This window comes from Argentina anserina, chromosome 6 (genome assembly GCF_933775445.1).
Source record: "Argentina anserina chromosome 6, drPotAnse1.1, whole genome shotgun sequence".
Classification (NCBI taxonomy): domain Eukaryota; kingdom Viridiplantae; phylum Streptophyta; class Magnoliopsida; order Rosales; family Rosaceae; genus Argentina; species Argentina anserina.
In genome coordinates this window covers 28,576,492-28,594,024 of record NC_065877.1, presented here as the reverse complement: position 1 = coordinate 28,594,024, position 17,533 = coordinate 28,576,492, and the positions used below count along the sequence as shown (strand labels likewise).

Genomic DNA, 17,533 nt, shown 5'->3' with positions numbered 1-17,533 from the left:
CTGGATGAAGGCGTTTAATAGTGGAAAAAGACATATCCTGATGAAGGGCAAGAGTATGTGGTGGAGGAACATGTTAGGTGTTGTCTCTTTGTCCTCATTGTCTTTATCAACATTTATTTTTCTTCACATATTAAACTCAATAGAATAAGGCCAGGGAGGATAACATTTTTTAATTGGTCCATTCAGCTTCTCAGGGGGAATATTCACACTGACAGGAAACAGTATATTTTCAGAGGCCCAAAAATGGAATTTGCTCTCTGAGATGACCACAGGTTCATAATTAGGGCTTTTGGGGTAGTTGGGCTGGACATCACAGGTCTTCTGTGCCCATTGCTCTTGTAGTAAAAAGATAAAAAGTAAAAACCCCACCCTTTTTAAAAATGTGGAACCCAGTTCTCTGGGCAAGTAACCACCAAGTGTTCCTGGCCAACTACCACTTCGAACTTCCTAGTGTTCAGCTTGCTTCTTTAGTTCTTTTAAAGGAAAACAGTTTCAGTCTTGGCAAAGAAACTGGAGCGGAAACTCAAAGAAGTATCTACCAGGTATTCTTATTCTGCTTCTGCTCTTTACAATAATAACTTGAAATCAAAAGCTTTGCTGGAATTCTAAATGGGTCCCTTGAAGTTAATGGGTTATGGATATGTCTATTCTGCAATTCATTCTCATATCTTAGGTTCCAAACTATTCATTTTGAGCTTTGTGTTTTCTGTGATCTTGTAGTGTTTATTGCAATTTTGAATTCGTCTCTGTTATTAGGTAAAGTTCTTTAATTTCTGCTGCCAAGTGAGTTATCTATATACTGGGCTGTTAATTTATTGTTATCATTTGAAGATTTAGATATCTGTTTGGCTATGCGAGCCTAGAAATGCTCGTGTTGTGCTCAGAGGGTTTGAATTTATCAAAACTTCAAGAAAATTATCTGCAAGATTCCTGATTGATTGCATTATACAGTCTATACTATAGAATTGGCGAATTGATAATGCTGGTTTCCTTTTGAGGATAATAGTTTAGGCCCTTTTGTGATAAGCTTTACACTGTTATTGAACCAAAGCAATTTCCAATGAGGTTTTTCAGGGAAACTCATTGTTCTCTATCTATGCAATGTGCATTTCTTGTAGGTTATAATCTAAACTTGTATATTTATCTCTAATGGACCTGGCTTTGGTGTCTCCTTCGTTCCCTTCAAATGTTGCACGAGTTGTTGATAAGATTAGGCCTTCTAGATCAATGTTTGCCACCCGAAAGGTGCCTGGTCGAAAATTGTTTCCTTGTCTGGCAGCTGTTGCTACCCAAACAGCCCAGGTTATTATTCTTGGTTCTCCTCTTTCTTGCCAATGTGTATTCTCTCAACCTTCTACGATAAAATGTCTGTGTTTGGGTTCCAGACCCTGGAGTTTGATGTAGAGAGCAAAAAACACGAGCTGCTGAGAGCTGTTCAAGACACAAAAAGGGGCCTTGTTACAACTGATGATCAACGTTCTTCTATAGAGGAGGCTCTGGTATAATCTCTTCCCTGTTGAATAACCCTTTTCATGAAATCGTGTTTACATACATTAGGTCTGTTAGATTTATACAAAAAACTGGATCTAGTTCACGAAGAGTGAGATTTTTTTATACTAACTTTTGTAAAAGATGGCAGGTGACTGTGGAGGGATATAGCAAGGGTGCACCTTTAGACTTGGTGAAGTTGGATGGGACATGGCGGTTGCAATATACTTCTGCTTCTGATGTTCTCATTCTTCTGGAAGCAGCTGAAAGGGTATCTTTTTTTCAGGTAAAAACAATGATTGTCATATTTTGGACAAAGCACATTTCTTACTGAAACACAACAAAGGTGATTTTCTCAACCGAGTCTGAACTCTCTTGTTATTCTTTACTCTGCTTGGGCGTGGTACTTCAATTGTGTAATTCATCTGGCTGAATTCCTCCTTTGTTAAAAATAAAGGTAATTGATATCAAGCTTTTTCTGCATAAACAAGCTTGTCGATTAAATTCAGTTCTCTACTTTTTTTTTTCATTTTTACAAACTTAATATCTTTTATTTGTAGACTCTGATTATTTAAAAGTGCTTGTAAAATGTCAACTTCAAGATCTGTTTTACTCTTGCTGTCCTCCATGTCTATTTACTATTTCTGCATGACTATGTAGGTTGGGCAAATATTTCAAAAATTTGAATGCCGAGACCAGTCCAACGGGGGAATAATCCGTAATGTTGTCAGATGGAGTGTTCCACCATTGTTAGAGGTAATTATTGCTACACTTGAAAGTTTATAGTATAATAACAGTACACTGTTTTTGGATTTTCAAGTTAATCACTTATAAATTTTCTCAAGTACGATAGTCCCTTTGTTTTTCAGTTTCCTATTGGGATTGGCTTGTATACTGTATGTCAATTCAAATAAGGTCATAGGTACATGAGGATGTCAATTCAAATATTGTCTGGGTCAGTGATTTAAAATTGAGTGCCAAGTAAATCAATTGAAAAAACTGAACGGAAGATCAGAATAAGATTTGAATGCAAATTAGACCGCTTGCATTGAGTATCTGATTTCTTATTTCTGCAAATGTGTGCTGATATCATGAGGTCTATGCACCCTGCAGGAAGAAGATGGTGCTACTCTGCTTGTTTCTGCCAAGTTTTCTGTTGTTTCCACACGTAACATCTACCTTCAGTTTGAAGAGGTCAGTTTTCTTCTTATATTGGTTGCACTGCCAAAGGAACACTCATAAAGAAATTCCGCAAATTTATGCTTATGTGGTTAAGTCTTCAGAACAGCCCATGCCCAGAAACGATAATGGCTTATTCGAAACTTACTTTTGTGCTTTCATATATATATAATTGTTTGCGTAGAGGCCTATAAGTTGAGGCTAGTAGCCATATCTTTTGACTGATAAAGGAATTAGTCATTATCAGTTTGAGCCGGGGAGGGAGGGTGAGCCTGATGGTCTTCTCAATACTAGAATGATTGATACTATTGAAACTGAATTGATCATTTACTACATGATAAACTTCTTGAAGTATTCTTCTTGCAATTGATCTGAAGCCTGCAGATTGATTTATTTGGCAGATTAGTGTTCAAAATATAAAAATTGGCGAACCGCTGCAGGCTCTTATAGCTCCAGCATTACTGCCACGGTCGTTTTTAAGTTTGCAGGTAAAATGCATTCTCACTTTAATATTGTTACAAAACACAAAATGAAAATAGGTACAACAATGAACTTGTATGAGCGCTTGTGTGCAGGTCTTACAGTTCCTCCGTACTTTCAAAGCTAAGATTCCTGTTAGTGATCCCGGAACAGGAAGGTATATCATTCGGTACATACATTTATTGTAACGTATTAAATAGACTGCCTTTCCTACATGTACACTTTGTGATCAAACCTGGTTTAATATGTAGGCAATCAGTAGGAGGACTCTATTACCTTTCTTACTTGGATGGAAATATGCTTTTGGGGCGTGCCGTTGGTGGTGGAGGCGTTTTTGTTTTCACTAAAGCTCAACCCCTGGAGTAAGCACACTACCCTTTTCTTCAATGTGGAAGAAAGCTGGGAAAGACATAGCATGGTAGTCTTCAGGTGAAGTTAAACTTAGTTGCCACGGTGCTTACAGGAGTTATAGCTTATGTTTATATAATTATCATTACATACCTAGGTTACTTGATTAGTGAGTGAGACGGCATTAGGACTATTTGAAGATAGATCGACAAATACGAATGATTACCAGCTTAAGTTCTCAACCCTCGTGCCTCTCTGCTATATTGTGTCTTTTCTTTGGTTTAACAAATATGACTCTATTGCCTTCCATGTATAGAGATAGACTGACTGTATTAAAACATACTAGTTATTTCTGGAGAATTGAAACATACTATTTATTGCACAATGATAGTTCACGAGACTTGAAACTGAAGGCAACTATTGCGTAGTAGCTTGAATTTGCTATTTGTAGCTGGATTCTCATTCCTAGATCTTTTGTTTTCTCTCTTTCTTTGAATGAGCTTCAGATCTTCGATATACTTAAAGCCATGTCCCAAAAACGATTTCCGACATGGCTCATGAAGAGGAGTCTCAATCCCACTTAAAGATGAAACAATGGTTTGTTTCCTCAGGTCACCAACTCATCAGCATGAACCTTCCGACCATCCCATTACCGGACCATTGTTATTCCTATAGTAATGAAATTTATACCTCACTAACTTCTCTACCTAATACTCATTACTTTGCTAAGTGTACGTCTCTGGTACAATTTGGATTGATTTTCTTAGTTATTCTCAACTAAGAATCTGGTATCAGTATGGAAAATAATTTCTAGTTCTAGTCGAGCTCTTATTCGATCAACTGATAATACAGTGCTAATTCTCTATGAATAGGTTAAATACCTAGCATTGAAGATCGATAGATACAAATACGATCATACGAGAATTAGAGCTTTCTTCTGTAGGAAACTCTAGCTTCCTTTTGTTTTAGTTGTCGAAGTTAATCTTCAGAAATAGAAAATAAAACCAATGTCGTCATCGTGATCGACCCCTCAACCTCCTCAACAAGTTTCAATCCCCATGCCAATCCAACTCACGGGATGGAACAATTACTTGCTGTGGAAATCCTACATCATTGTTCCATGATGTACTGGATCTCGCCAAAGGAAGAGAGTTGTGTCCACCACAGTTCCTGAGTGCACTGAAGATAACACAGAAACAGGGAGGTCGAAAATCCTGCTTATACCCATTGGACTAAGAAGGACCAGACACTCTTGGCTTTGATCAATGCAAGCGTATCCAAGGACCTACTACGGTACTCAGTAGGATGCACGAGTGGAAGAACCGTATGGTTGATCTTTGAAGACCTATTTGCTCAAACGGCAACAAGACACCTGAAACAGCTCAAGGATCGCCTCCAACACCTGAAGATGAGAAAGGCAGCTGATTTCCCACCATTCCCATCTTACATTAAATCATACATCGAAGAAGTGAAAGCCATTGTCAATGGCCTCCATGAAGCTGGGTACCTAGTTGACGACCGTGAAGTTGTTTCTCGTGTACTTGGAGGACTTCCTTCAGAATACGAGGAGTTAGCCGCTTCAATCAGGAACGAACCTGAGCCTCTCCGGCGAGAAGAACTCTATACCTTACTGCTAAGTCATAGATTCAAACCTGTTTCTATTCGTGACAAGATCCGGTTTATAGTTCAGCTCGTTATGTTGTTTGTTCTTATTCTAGTTGTGCCGTTTATTCCACTAGGGCTAACTTTGCTTTTAATGCATTCTTTCCATCTAAGGTTTAAAATATCCCCAATATATCTCACAATACTGTTATACGTACACTAGCTATGATGCTAATCTTGCATACAAGTGATACAACTTATTGTGTACGTACGTGCATTCATTCACAAGTTCGAAAAGGTTACTATTATTGTTGGTTTTGCAGTGATGGTATAGCTTTGGGCGCATAACGAGTGTTGCCCGTGTGTCATTTTGCTAGCTAGCTAGGTATGTAGATATATATATATATATATATATATATCAATAGTCATGTCTTCGTCTTATCGTCTTCATCAACCTCTAAACCACCGTCGTATCACCTTTGATCTCCTCGTTGTTGCTACGCCTCCACATGTTTCAGTCCCCATGCGCGCCGATCCAACTCACCGATTACTATTACTTTCTCTGGGAAATCCTTCTTCATTCCAATCTTGAAGTCTCATGATATATTACATCTCGCAGAAGGACGAAAGGAGTGTCCACCAATACGAGAACCCTGCCTATACCAGTTGGATGCGGAGTGAACAGCCCAGAGTTTTACAGCAATATGAAAGTCTGAACTGATAAGATGTCATGTAGCTTATTGATAATAACTAAGGAACCGAGATAGAGATAAAAGTAAGATGACAAAATACACCAAAAAGGATCACTTGCTAGGCATCCAAGAATCCAAAATTCAAGAATATATATATATATATATATATATATATATTAGCTCTTCAGGTGAGGACGTCCCGATTCCGGCGACGGCAGGCCGTAACGGTGCAACAAACCAGCACAGCCGCACTACCTACCTCCCGGCGATTCTTCTGTGCTGGCCGGAACTCCATCGGCGACACACAATGGCCGGAATCTGCAAAAATAAAGTTTCTGGACATATTCTGGCCGCCGTGGGTCGCTGATGGAGCTCCGGCCGACACAAACGGGAATGCCAGGAAGTGGGGAGCGTGACTGTCGTGGTATATCCCGCCGTTGCATCCTACCGTCGCCAGAAACGCTAAATCTGTACGTTACGGACCGTCCGCACCGTAAAATCCTCCTATATATATATTCTTGAAATAAACAGAATTATATATGTGCTTTGGACGTAATTTTGAGGGTTTCAACGATTAGCAAATTGGCTGAAATCTTGCAGAGATAATCTACACTATTATATAGATACTAGACGATGAATATGAGAAAATTCGATCGAAAAGTTGTATAAAAATAGAAATCCGCACCAAAACAGTGGTGCGGACCTCCGTAACTAAGAAGGGCCGTGTGTGTATATATAAATTAACCGCAAACTGTGTATCCTGGTTGAAGCATGCGTGCTTCAGCTGAAAGTAATTAACGAGCTGCAATAACCAGATTCAATAAACCTTGCTAGTAGCTACAAGCTAAGCTACACGGAATCGGATACGGGTACGTGGAAGCGAAACGTTTGGAAACGCGGAAGTGTGTTTTTCAAAAATTTTAGGAAGCGGGTACGTTTTGGAAACGTTGAAATAAAAAAAATTATAAATATATATAAATTATACAAAAAAATAAATATAATAACAAATTTTTAGTTTATGTAACTCAAAATCTCAAATAAAAAAACCATAAAAAAACTTTTATTTTTTGGAAACTCGCGTTTCCAAAACTCATTTTTCTGGAAACACGTTTCTAGGCGTTTCCGGCACGTTTCCGAGCGTTTCCAGACGTTTCCAGAGTGGTTCCGGACTAGTTCCGCTTCGGAAACGGGAAACGTGGGTGTATGCACGTTTCCGTGCTTCCTAGGCTACAAGGATCAAAAGTCAGGTCTCGATTTTAATCGCAAACTAGCTAGTTACTCCGTTTTTGTTCATATAGAAAGCAACTTCAGTAACGTCAGAGAGTTATCCATAACATCTTCGCATTGGGTGTCAATGGAACTTAAATAAGAAGAGATTGATGCCAAGAGAAAAGCCAGCAAAGAAAATATGAAACAGCTTAAACCCTAGCCTATGAACTCTCTAAGTGATATCATATTCACATCAGTATCTTCACGTGTTATGTATGCTAGTAAGAGTGCACAGTAAACAGTCGATCTCTATGCATGAATGGATCTCCTAGCTACTCATCAGAGCTCACAGTAGATCGAGTCAACATTTTGGCCTGGGCATGCAAATGGAATCCTGTGGCTTGACAACGAGGCCGGCTCCATATGTGGACCGATCTGTGAATAGTTTTGTGGTTGACACTTGATATGAAAACCTATTTGTTCAAACAGCAACAAGACTCCTGAAACAGCTCAAGGATCACCTCAAACGTACACCTGAAGATGATTCCCCGGCCATTTGAGAACAGTACAGTACTTTCTGAAACTTTACTAGTTACTGTTAGTTTCTTTTCCTTCTACTGTTAGTACTTGACAGGTGTACAAGAATTAGTTAGAGCATCTTCAACAGAGATGCTAAAAGATGTTGCCAAATTTAAATTTGGGCATCACACGGCACATATAGCATTTGTAATTTTGACTAATTTTGATTTCTAATAGGGGTTAATTCCTCCTATGGTACCTAAAGTATGGCTACTTGGACAATTTGGTACTTGATGTATGAAAACAGACAATTTGGTACATGAAGTTCTCATTTGTAAACCATTTTGGTACCTCTGTCAATTTTGATCATATTTTTAGGGTTATTTTCGTCATTATAGCCCTAAACTCATTAAATTCACATTTTTCTTCATTTCTTCTTATAATTGCCTCTATTTGGAGATAATTAAATTGATATATCTACTCCACTTAACATCTACTTCGCATATATCGAAAATAATTTTTTTCTTAATATACTTATTGTATTATAATTATTTTCTGCAAAGGAAATAAATTGTCTTTATGCAATTGTAATTTGTTATTAATTTTTTTAAATTACTTATAATTAAAATTAATTTAGATTGATAGCTACATTATGAAAAATTATATATGTAAATCATCACAGATACTAAGTGGATGAGTTATCAAATTTTTAGTGATAATTTAGACGCAATTTGGAGGTATTATGAAAAAATGAAGTAAAGTAGAGATATGATGACGGAAATAACCCTGAAAATATGGTCAAATTGACATAAGTACCAAAATGGCCTAAATCTGAGAACTTCAGATACCAAATTGTTCGTTTTCATACATCAGGTATCAAATTGTCGAAGTAGTCAAACATTAGGTACCATATGAGGAATTTACCATTTCCAATAGAGATGTCTAATTTGAATATTATTTTAATATATACCATTTTTTTTCTTGTTTTCTTTCATTCATTTTGTATCAAGTGTTAAATCTATGGTATGCCATGTTCAAACTACAGTAACATTGTAGCAAATCTATAACCAATATTACGTGAGTTACAACAAAATAAATTTTCAATATCCATATCCATAATTATCAATATGCACACCAACATGTCCTTTATGGCATTGCTAAACAATCAATTCCAGCTCTTTGATGACAAATCAGAGAATGGGGTTCCAGTTCTATTAAAAAAAAAGTAGCATACCAGTCTTCAAAATCCGTACAACTATACAAATACCAAGCCTTATACGTTAGTCTTATGAAAAAGGGAACTTGTACATAACAACATATGACATCAAGTTTACAGCAAGTTCTTTGTTGAAGACTTCAAGTTTAACTGACTTGTGGAATCCATTATGGGTGTCATCATCAATCCCACAACAAGTTTAAATGACTAGTATGAAGTTTCACTAGCATTATAGTTCCTATATTGATCCAAATAGTTAAAAAAAAAGTAAAATAAAATAGAGAACAAAAGAGGGTAACCTTGTAAAACATCAAATGACCTGCATAATAGAAGACCTATTGTTCACATAAATCAACAAAAAAGACAACACAAATCATATAGAGCGGTGGAGATGGCACTGTACTACATTTAGAAACACGAAAGCCTGGAGTTATATGTGCCAAGTGATTATACAACTGATACAAGTACCTTGTGGAATTACAAAAACTATTAACCAAGAAAAAAGCACCAAGATATCCTTCTAACTTGTTGAACTAATCCAGGTCACCAAATATCAAATATCATACCGGGAACAAAGTTTGCAAATTCATCTTAAAGAAAATAAGGAAGTTGGCATTCTGTTTTAGTACTGTAACTTTTCATTATCTGATAATCAAGCCAAGCAATGTTCTTATCGAGACTCGTGATGTAAGGGCAGTACTTGATGGATGTAATCTGGCCTATCCTCTTATTCCCCTCTGTAAAAAAATGAAATTGCGTCAAGGATCAATAAATATCAATTGATGGATAATAGGACACAGAAAATAGGAGTGACAAGCTTTTACCCCTTCAAGAATTCGAAGAAAAAGAGAATGATGCATTCAAAATCTTCTCCAGAATTTCAAGGTCCATGAATTGGATTTTCAGCGAAAAACTCATGGTAAATTGTTTGATGGCCTTGAGATCCTTGGTGTAATCTTCCGACCATGAATTGAACCCCGACGCCTTCTCCTACCATTTACTAATTTCTCTTGTGGAGAAATCGTTTGCAGATGTAATTCTTCATCTGAGTGACGAATCTGCAAGAGCCCAAAATTCCTTATTCGCGGCATCGGAGGAAGAATCTGACAAATTCAAATCCACATCCAACACACTAACGAAATCAAAAAACGGGTATGGTAGAAGAAAAGGTTATGTATCGAATATGAAACTACGATGGTGTATAGAGAGAGATGAAAAGAATGTTGAAGATGAAGAAACAATAAAAAAAGAAAAGACATTCGTATTTTTGGGTGCCAAATTTGACATCGCTCTTCAAGATGTTAAATACATGTATTTAGCATTTGGGTTGGAGTTGATTTTGAGCTGCTTTTTAGAGCTGTTGGGCCTCCAGGTGGCAAATAGCATATGGGTTGGAGATGCTCTTGGAGCTCAGCTTTTTTTCCTTGATACATAGTATGTATCAATTCCATTCACACGGTCAGTAGCTGTTTATTGAATTCATGTTCAACCACTATTGTATGTAAATCCAACGGTTGAAAATAAAATAACTCAATTTTAAAAAGATTCTCCTCACCTTTAAAATTACATCCAATGATGGTTGAGCATAAGTTCATGGTCAACTACTGACAGTGTTAACGAAATTAAAGTATATATATAGCAAACTATGTCTTCTGTTTTGTAAATTCTGCATAATTGATCAATACAAGTGATTTCTCTCTCAATTTTCCTCATTACTTTTCTCATCTTCTTCGCTGCAAACCCTAGCCTATCTCTGATGCCATGGCTATCACCATCATCCCTTAATTACATGTACATGAAGCTATATATCAAAGAGGCGAAAAACATTAAAATAAAATGGCCTCCATGAAGCCAGTTGAGGTCGACCGTACCGTGAAGTTATTTCCTGTGTACTCAGAGGACCGTAGTTAGCCGCTTCAATCAGGAATGAACCTGAGCCTATCGGGCGGGAATCGAACTGGGAAGGTTCTTTCTGCTCAGTCATAGATTCCCTGGTTCCATTTGATCTATTTGTGACGTCGACATCTGCTGTGCAATTAAGTTCGTTACGTGCGTTCTTTTCTAAACCGAGAAGAAATTATCCATATAAAACAATAGTGACAATATCTAAATAAGAAATTGTGTTACGTACTAGTATAGCAGGACAAATCCAGGTTATGAAAACACACTCCGATATCGGGCCACCATATCAAAAACAGCCCAATCACCAACACCCAAACAGAAGCCCAAATAGTTTCCCCAACCTCCCTTATAAAAGCGATCGCTATAAAACCCTAATCTCCAGCTCTCTCATTTGCCCTCTCCACTCTTCTTCACAGAGGCCTCCGCCGCCACCCAAAACCCTAATCCAAGATGAAGAGGAACCCCCGCGTCTCGAGCTCCCGCCGCAAGAGCCGCAAGGCCCACTTCACGGCCCCGTCGTCGGTCCGCCGCGTCCTGATGAGCGCGCCGCTCTCCACCGACCTCCGCACCAAGTACAGCGTCCGGTCGATGCCCGTGCGCAAGGACGACGAGGTCCAGGTGGTGCGCGGGACCTACAAGGGCCGCGAGGGCAAGGTCGTCCAGGTCTACCGCCGCAAGTGGGTCATCCACATCGAGCGCATCACCAGGGAGAAGGTTAACGGCTCAACGGTCAACGTCGGAATCAACCCCTCCAAGGTGGTCATCACCAAGCTCAGGCTCGACAAGGACCGCAAGTCGCTGCTCGACCGCAAGGCCAAGGGGAGAGCCGCCGCCGATAAGGACAAGGGCACTAAGTTCACCGCCGAGGATATCATGCAGAACGTCGACTGATGATGAGTTTGGTTCGTCATCGTTTCTGTTGTTATTCTTATTCTTCGTTTCGGTGTCGTCGTATTTTGTATTGGATCTTTAAGCTGAGACTTGAATTTTGTGTTGTTCTTGACTCTTCAATGCCATTATATTCTGATATTTATGTCTATCGTTTTTTTGGATTGAGTTTATCATTTTGGGTTTTGTGGTTTGCGATTTATGGAATTGTGTTAGTGTGGATTGCAAGGCTGGTTGTTTGGCTTTGGAATTTAGCAAGTTTATGATTTCGTGCTAGACATTGATTCCTTGCGGGATTGTTCTTTTGAACGATAAATGAGTTAGGGATGGGACCTTTGCCCACAGATTTATATTGCTTGTTTAATCGTGTGCTAGTATTCAGAGTGTGAATTTTCCTGATGTAAGCAGGAAATATATACGGACCTCGGATTGTGTCCCATCTGATCGTTTTTCTATCATTGACGATCGTCTTGAATTGAAATTTTTTTTGCCAACTATTTCTATCGGAATATGTCGTGTAGATTACATCATTTTGGATGGTAGGCTTTTCTCATATACAGCCATATACCTGGGATTGCCAGTTTTAGGTTTTTAGGGGTGACTTCCCAAATTTTGGCCACACCACCGAACGCTATGTTTTTTTTCTTTTGTCAATGAATCGTGTGTTCAGTACTTCTGTTGCGGGTACAAAATCTGGGACTTGTTCACGCAGCTTGTTTTCCAGCTTTGTGGTCCATACAACTTACACAAAAACCGGAGTTAAGATCACGGGCCAACAGTGCGCCAGCCTATGACTCTGCGAAGTTAGATTCTGGGGTGGAACTCAAGTTCCTAAGTTAAAAACTTAGGAATACATTACATTTTTTAGAGCGCCAGTCTATGACTCTCCGAAGTTAGATTCTGGGGTGGAACTCAAGTTCGTAAGTTAAAAACTTAGGAATACATTACATTTTTTAGAGGTTTATGGTTGCTTTTATAGGTGCATTTGGGAAAGCACTTCTTCCTTTTCCCTGATGTGGAAAACTTGCCTGTACAGTGCGCTTTCACGGTTCTAGCGAGCTACTTTGGGTGATGCTAATGGCGATGCCTGAACTGGAAGCAGAGTGACCTGACCTATCGAGTCAGCGCCCTATCCTGCTGGGTCAGCTCCGGCAAGCCTGGCAGCCGGATCGAGTGGGAATCTCACCGGGATTTACCCCGCCAAGGGGAGGTGTTAACAACTTCAGTATGGGATCTGCCTACCAAATTGTCTGCTAGATTGGGAATTCTGATTCATACAGTCCTTACAGAAGTGAGATACCATCCCTAAAAGATCATCTTGAAATAAACTTGGACTCTCCGCCGTCTTGAAATAGAAATATTAGTGTGCCATCATCGTCTCATTGAGAGCATATAAGTTGGCAATATCTTGGTAGCCTTCACTTCACTAGTTACAGTAAAACCTCTATAAATGCATAATGTCGGGACCAAAAGAAATTATTACTTTAGCGAGATTATTAAATCATCGATAAATAAATAATTTATTTATTTATTGATAAATTAATAAATTATTATTTTATAAAGAGTTTTGTTGTTATTCCAATTGAATTGATGATAATAGTTTAATTTGACTACTATGCCCATTTTTAGCTTGGATTCCATATTTATTAACTTTCTAAATTTGGTATAATTTCATGCCTAAAGTAACTTTAAAATGGTAAGTTTAAATAATTACTTTTGCTTAATTTGTATCATGAAATTTATTGATCAATTATTAATGATTTTAACTGATTTTTAAAATTTTATTAAATTAACTTATTACTTTATATATTCGATGGAACAGAGTTCAAAAAAATTATTATCTTATGCATTTAGCGAGGTTCCTAATAATATACACTTCTCCCGGGACTAATTTTCTACACTATACTCACATAAGATCTAAAGTTTGCAACAAATTATTAATTAGTTTTTTCTAATACTTCATATTCGAGCATAATTCATATCCCATCTCTTTTAAGACCAGTCCATATATCGATCTCTTTAAATGGAAATTTCCACCTACTATTGTAAAGTTTGCTCATATGTAAAATGTCTGTGAATTGTACGTTAGCATGCAATGCATATGCTTCATGTAGTCATATTCTATATATGCTTTTGGTTTTCGCTCATGATCTTTATTTATGGTAATTTACATGGAGCTAGCATTTGTGACTAACCATTCACTTGGTCATTTGGTCAGAAGAAGTGCCAATTTTGGGATTCCAACGTAGTGTGGATGCTGCAAATAGTCTCTACAGCGTTGGGACAAAATATATGCAAATAGCTTAAGAAGTTCTCGATCGTGGAGTTTTGGAGGAACGTTTAAACTTTAAGGAGATTCAATTTTATAGCCGGAGCTGTTTAGGTCAGGACAGGTGATTTCTTTCTATATAAGCAAGTTATTGCGAAAGGTAATAATAACATGCACGGAGCACATATATGAGCAAGTTATTGCATATATATGTATGTTTTAGTTGTTTCTGTTGTAGTTTTGGGCAATTGTATCCAAATTTCTAAACCAGTTCAGCGATGCAAACCGCAAATCTCTTCTTAATTTCTTGATGCCTCTGGCCTCGTTGCGAAAGGTAATCAAGTCAAATAACAAACATCTCTATATAGAATGGTCGCTTTTTAAAACTTTCTGCTCTTGCCAACTCTTGCTGATCGAAGTGGACAATGAGGTTAGTAGCATATATATATATGTATATATATATATATATACATACAGTCCCTATCCAGAGTGAAGGTTCACTCTGAAGTTTCAGAGTGAAGTTCCACTTTTGACACACTTTTCGGTCAAATTTTTTCACCATAAGTGATTCAATATTTAGGTATGCTATTCAAGATCATCTCTACAAAATTTCATCTAATTCGGACATCGTTAAGGTATTGAAATTGGATTAAATCAATGAATGAATTAAAATTGTTCAACGTGAACCGTTCGTGTAAATCTCAATTTTGAAAGCTCAAATCATTGTCAAATTGGATGAAACTTTATAGAGATGATCTTGAATAACATACCTCAATATTGAATAGCTTAAGGTGAAAAAATTTGACCGAATAATTCATTTCTTTATTGATGGTAAAACGTTAAGGGAGACAAAAGTACATGTGCTTACCAATACTAGTTCTGTAGGCCAACCGTCGCCGCCTAGGAACCCCTCCATATAAGAGCATATTTTGCAAAACTAGACTTGGCAGGAGGAAACATGAAACATTCTCACCATAAACCTACTAAATAAAGGAAATTACAGAAATTATTAATTATAATACTGCCACTAGCACGCAAGCAACCGACCATAGGCATGACTCATGACCTTGGACAAAGTTGCTTGTGGCCTTACAAGTGCTGCCCCTAACATCCTCTCCCGCTAAAGCTGTCGGCGCTCTCGACGATTGTCTTAGAGTTGAAGTCTTCAATCTTCTGCTTGAACTTCTTCAGTGCCTCCACATTCTCCCATCTTACTTCTTCGTCTCCAAACCCCTTCCACTTCACCAAGTACTGCTGGCGTGGTCACTCCTGAACTGCTTGGTTTCGCCTCTGACTCTTGAACGTGCTAACAACTCTTTCGGCTAGAATCTCCTCGACCTCCTTTGGTGACATGGAACACTGGGTGAACTTTCATCCATGGTGGTATGGCAATCTTGTATGAACACTTTCCCACTTTTGAGATGACCAGAAGCGTGCCTTCATATTTCATGAATAATCGTTTATTTTTGGAACGGAGGAATCTGAGTTGTTCAGGAAGAAGCTTGACAAGCACCATGTCCCCTTCCTGGAATGCTCGAGGTTGCCGGCCTTGATCCGCTAATTTCTTCATCCTCCCCGCTACCTTCTCTAAGTAAGCTTGAGCAATCTCAACATTTGCCTTCCACTCTTTGGTGAAGTTGAAAGCACGGGGATTGTTTCCCCCTGTACACCTCATGCACGGTGTGGGGTAAGAGTGGTTGTTAACCATTAACTATCTCAAAAGCACTCTTGTTGGTGACTGAACTCTTCTTCGAGTTGAAACAAAATTGTGCTACATCTAGCAACTCCACCCAATTCTTCTAGTTGCTTGGACAAAGTGCCTCAGGTACTCCTCCAGCATTGAGTTGAACTGTTTGGTTTGTCCATCTGTTTGGGGGTGATAACTGGAAGAGATGTTGAGTTCTGACCCCAGCAACTTGAACAACTATGTCCAGAATGACCCTGTAAATCTGGTATCTCTGTCACTAACAACATTTTGCAGTACTCCCCAATACTTCACTACATGTTTGAAGAAAAGGGCCGCTGTGTCTTCAGCCGAGCAATATTTTGGGGTTGGCACAAAAGTTGCATACTTTGAGAACCTGTCAACCACCACAAGGATGCCGCATAGCTCTCCAACCTTGGGTAAGTTGGTGATGAAGTCTAAAGAGACACTCTCCCATGGTCGGCTAGGTACTGATAGTGTTTCCAGCAACCCTGAAGTCTTTTTCCGCTCCACTTTGTCTTGTTGGCAGGTCAAGCAAGTCTTGGTGTATTCCGTCACATCATCCCGCATTTGAGGCCAATAGTAACCTTGCTTGAGGAGGGTATGGGTTCTTTGCCATCCTGGGTGACCCGCCCACAAGGTGTCATGACACTCCCTCATGAGCATCCTTCACAACCCATCGGCCCGTGGAACATACACTGTTCCCCCCTTTGTCATCAACAAGTCATTCTCTAATCAGAATCTGCGGCTTTTCCCTTCTTTCACTAGCTTGACAAAGGCTCGAGCTACTGGATCATTCTCTAGATTCTCCTTGATCCTTGCCTTAATATTTGTAGCTACTAGGCTGCCAGACATAGTAGTAAATACACGAAGAGCCGCCAGGTCGACCTTACGACTTAAGGCATCTGCAACTTGATTGGTGCGACCTGCCTTGTATTCAAATTCAAAATCGAACTCCGCGAGGAACTCTTGCCATCGAGCTTGCTTTGGAGTTAACTTTGGATGTGTCAGGAAGTATCTCACTGCAGAGTTGTCAGTCTTGACTAGGAACTTCGACCCCAACAAGTAGTGACGCCAAGTCCTCAAGCAGTGAATCACGGCTAACATCTCTTTCTCATGGGCCGTATATCTTCTTTCTAGGGGCGAGAGCTTGTGGCTCTCATATGCTACTGTGTGTCCTTGCGGGTGGTTTGGCCCCAGGGAGCAATTCAATCTCATGATCAACATTCCTCTTTGGTGGAAATTCCTTGGAAAGTTCTGATGGCATCATGTCTCTGTAACTTTCCAATACCCCCCATAATCTCCCTTGGAATCATTTCCTCCTCAACTTTGCCTTTTATTAAAGGGACAATGACATATGTCGGTTCTTGGCGCTTCACACCCTTTTTGAATTGAATGGCCGACAAGAGGTGAGGTCCACTAGGTGGCCTAAGCTTTGCTGGCACTACACAAGGTCTTTCCCCCATAACCAACAAGTTTTGAGCGTTGGATATAGGAATGGTTTTGTTCTCCAGCATAAATTCCATCCCCAAGATTACATCAAAGTCATCCATCTGCATGACAACCAAATCAGTCTTTCCTTCCCAATTGCTCAACTTCAGCTATACGCCTTTAGATACCCCAATTGTGGGTGAGGGTGAGGAATTAACTGCTTTCAGGTGACCCGTATCTTTCTCAACTTTTAACCCCAACCTTCGTGCCTCTGCTTCTGACACAAAGTTGTGGGTGGATCCCGTATCGACCATCACGTTCTTGGCCACCTTCCCATTTACGCTACCTTCAACAAACATTAAGCCCTTGAGCAATGGCTTCTTTGGTACGGGGATCTGTTTCTCTACCGCATTAAAGAATTTTAATGCCCCCATGTGGCTAGGTTCTTCCACCTCCTCTTGGTGTTCCTCATCCTCTTTGGCTGAGATTTAGGCTTGTAAAGCTGACAAAGCAATCTTGTGAGGGCACTCATTCACCCTATGAGGTCCCTTACATAGGAAGCAAGATATGGGTCTCAGGGTGAAGCCTGTAGAACTGATTGGGCG

General features: G+C 39.2%; 2 protein-coding genes across 3 annotated transcripts; both read left to right on the top strand.

The window, feature by feature from the left end:
* The first annotated feature begins 423 nt into the window (after positions 1-423).
* LOC126801218 (probable plastid-lipid-associated protein 10, chloroplastic) lies at positions 424-3,879 on the top strand. Of its 2 annotated transcripts, none has more exons than XM_050528696.1 (9): positions 424-542; positions 1,119-1,302; positions 1,386-1,499; positions 1,640-1,774; positions 2,149-2,244; positions 2,602-2,682; positions 3,069-3,155; positions 3,243-3,304; positions 3,399-3,879. In XM_050528696.1, exons 2-9 carry the CDS (start codon positions 1,150-1,152, stop codon positions 3,511-3,513), a joined length of 843 nt encoding a protein of 280 aa, XP_050384653.1. In that variant the 5' UTR covers positions 424-542; positions 1,119-1,149; the 3' UTR covers positions 3,514-3,879. The 2 variants fall into 2 exon arrangements, with proteins under 2 accessions (XP_050384653.1, XP_050384654.1); XM_050528697.1 differs by having other exon boundaries at positions 472-542; positions 1,224-1,302.
* A 7,140-nt stretch (positions 3,880-11,019) lies between these two features.
* On the top strand, positions 11,020-11,672 carry LOC126798802 (60S ribosomal protein L26-1-like). Its single transcript, XM_050525861.1, has one exon. The coding sequence runs from the start codon at positions 11,086-11,088 to the stop codon at positions 11,524-11,526; it is 441 nt and encodes a 146-aa protein (XP_050381818.1). The 5' UTR covers positions 11,020-11,085; the 3' UTR covers positions 11,527-11,672.
* Positions 11,673-17,533: the final 5,861 nt, after the last annotated feature.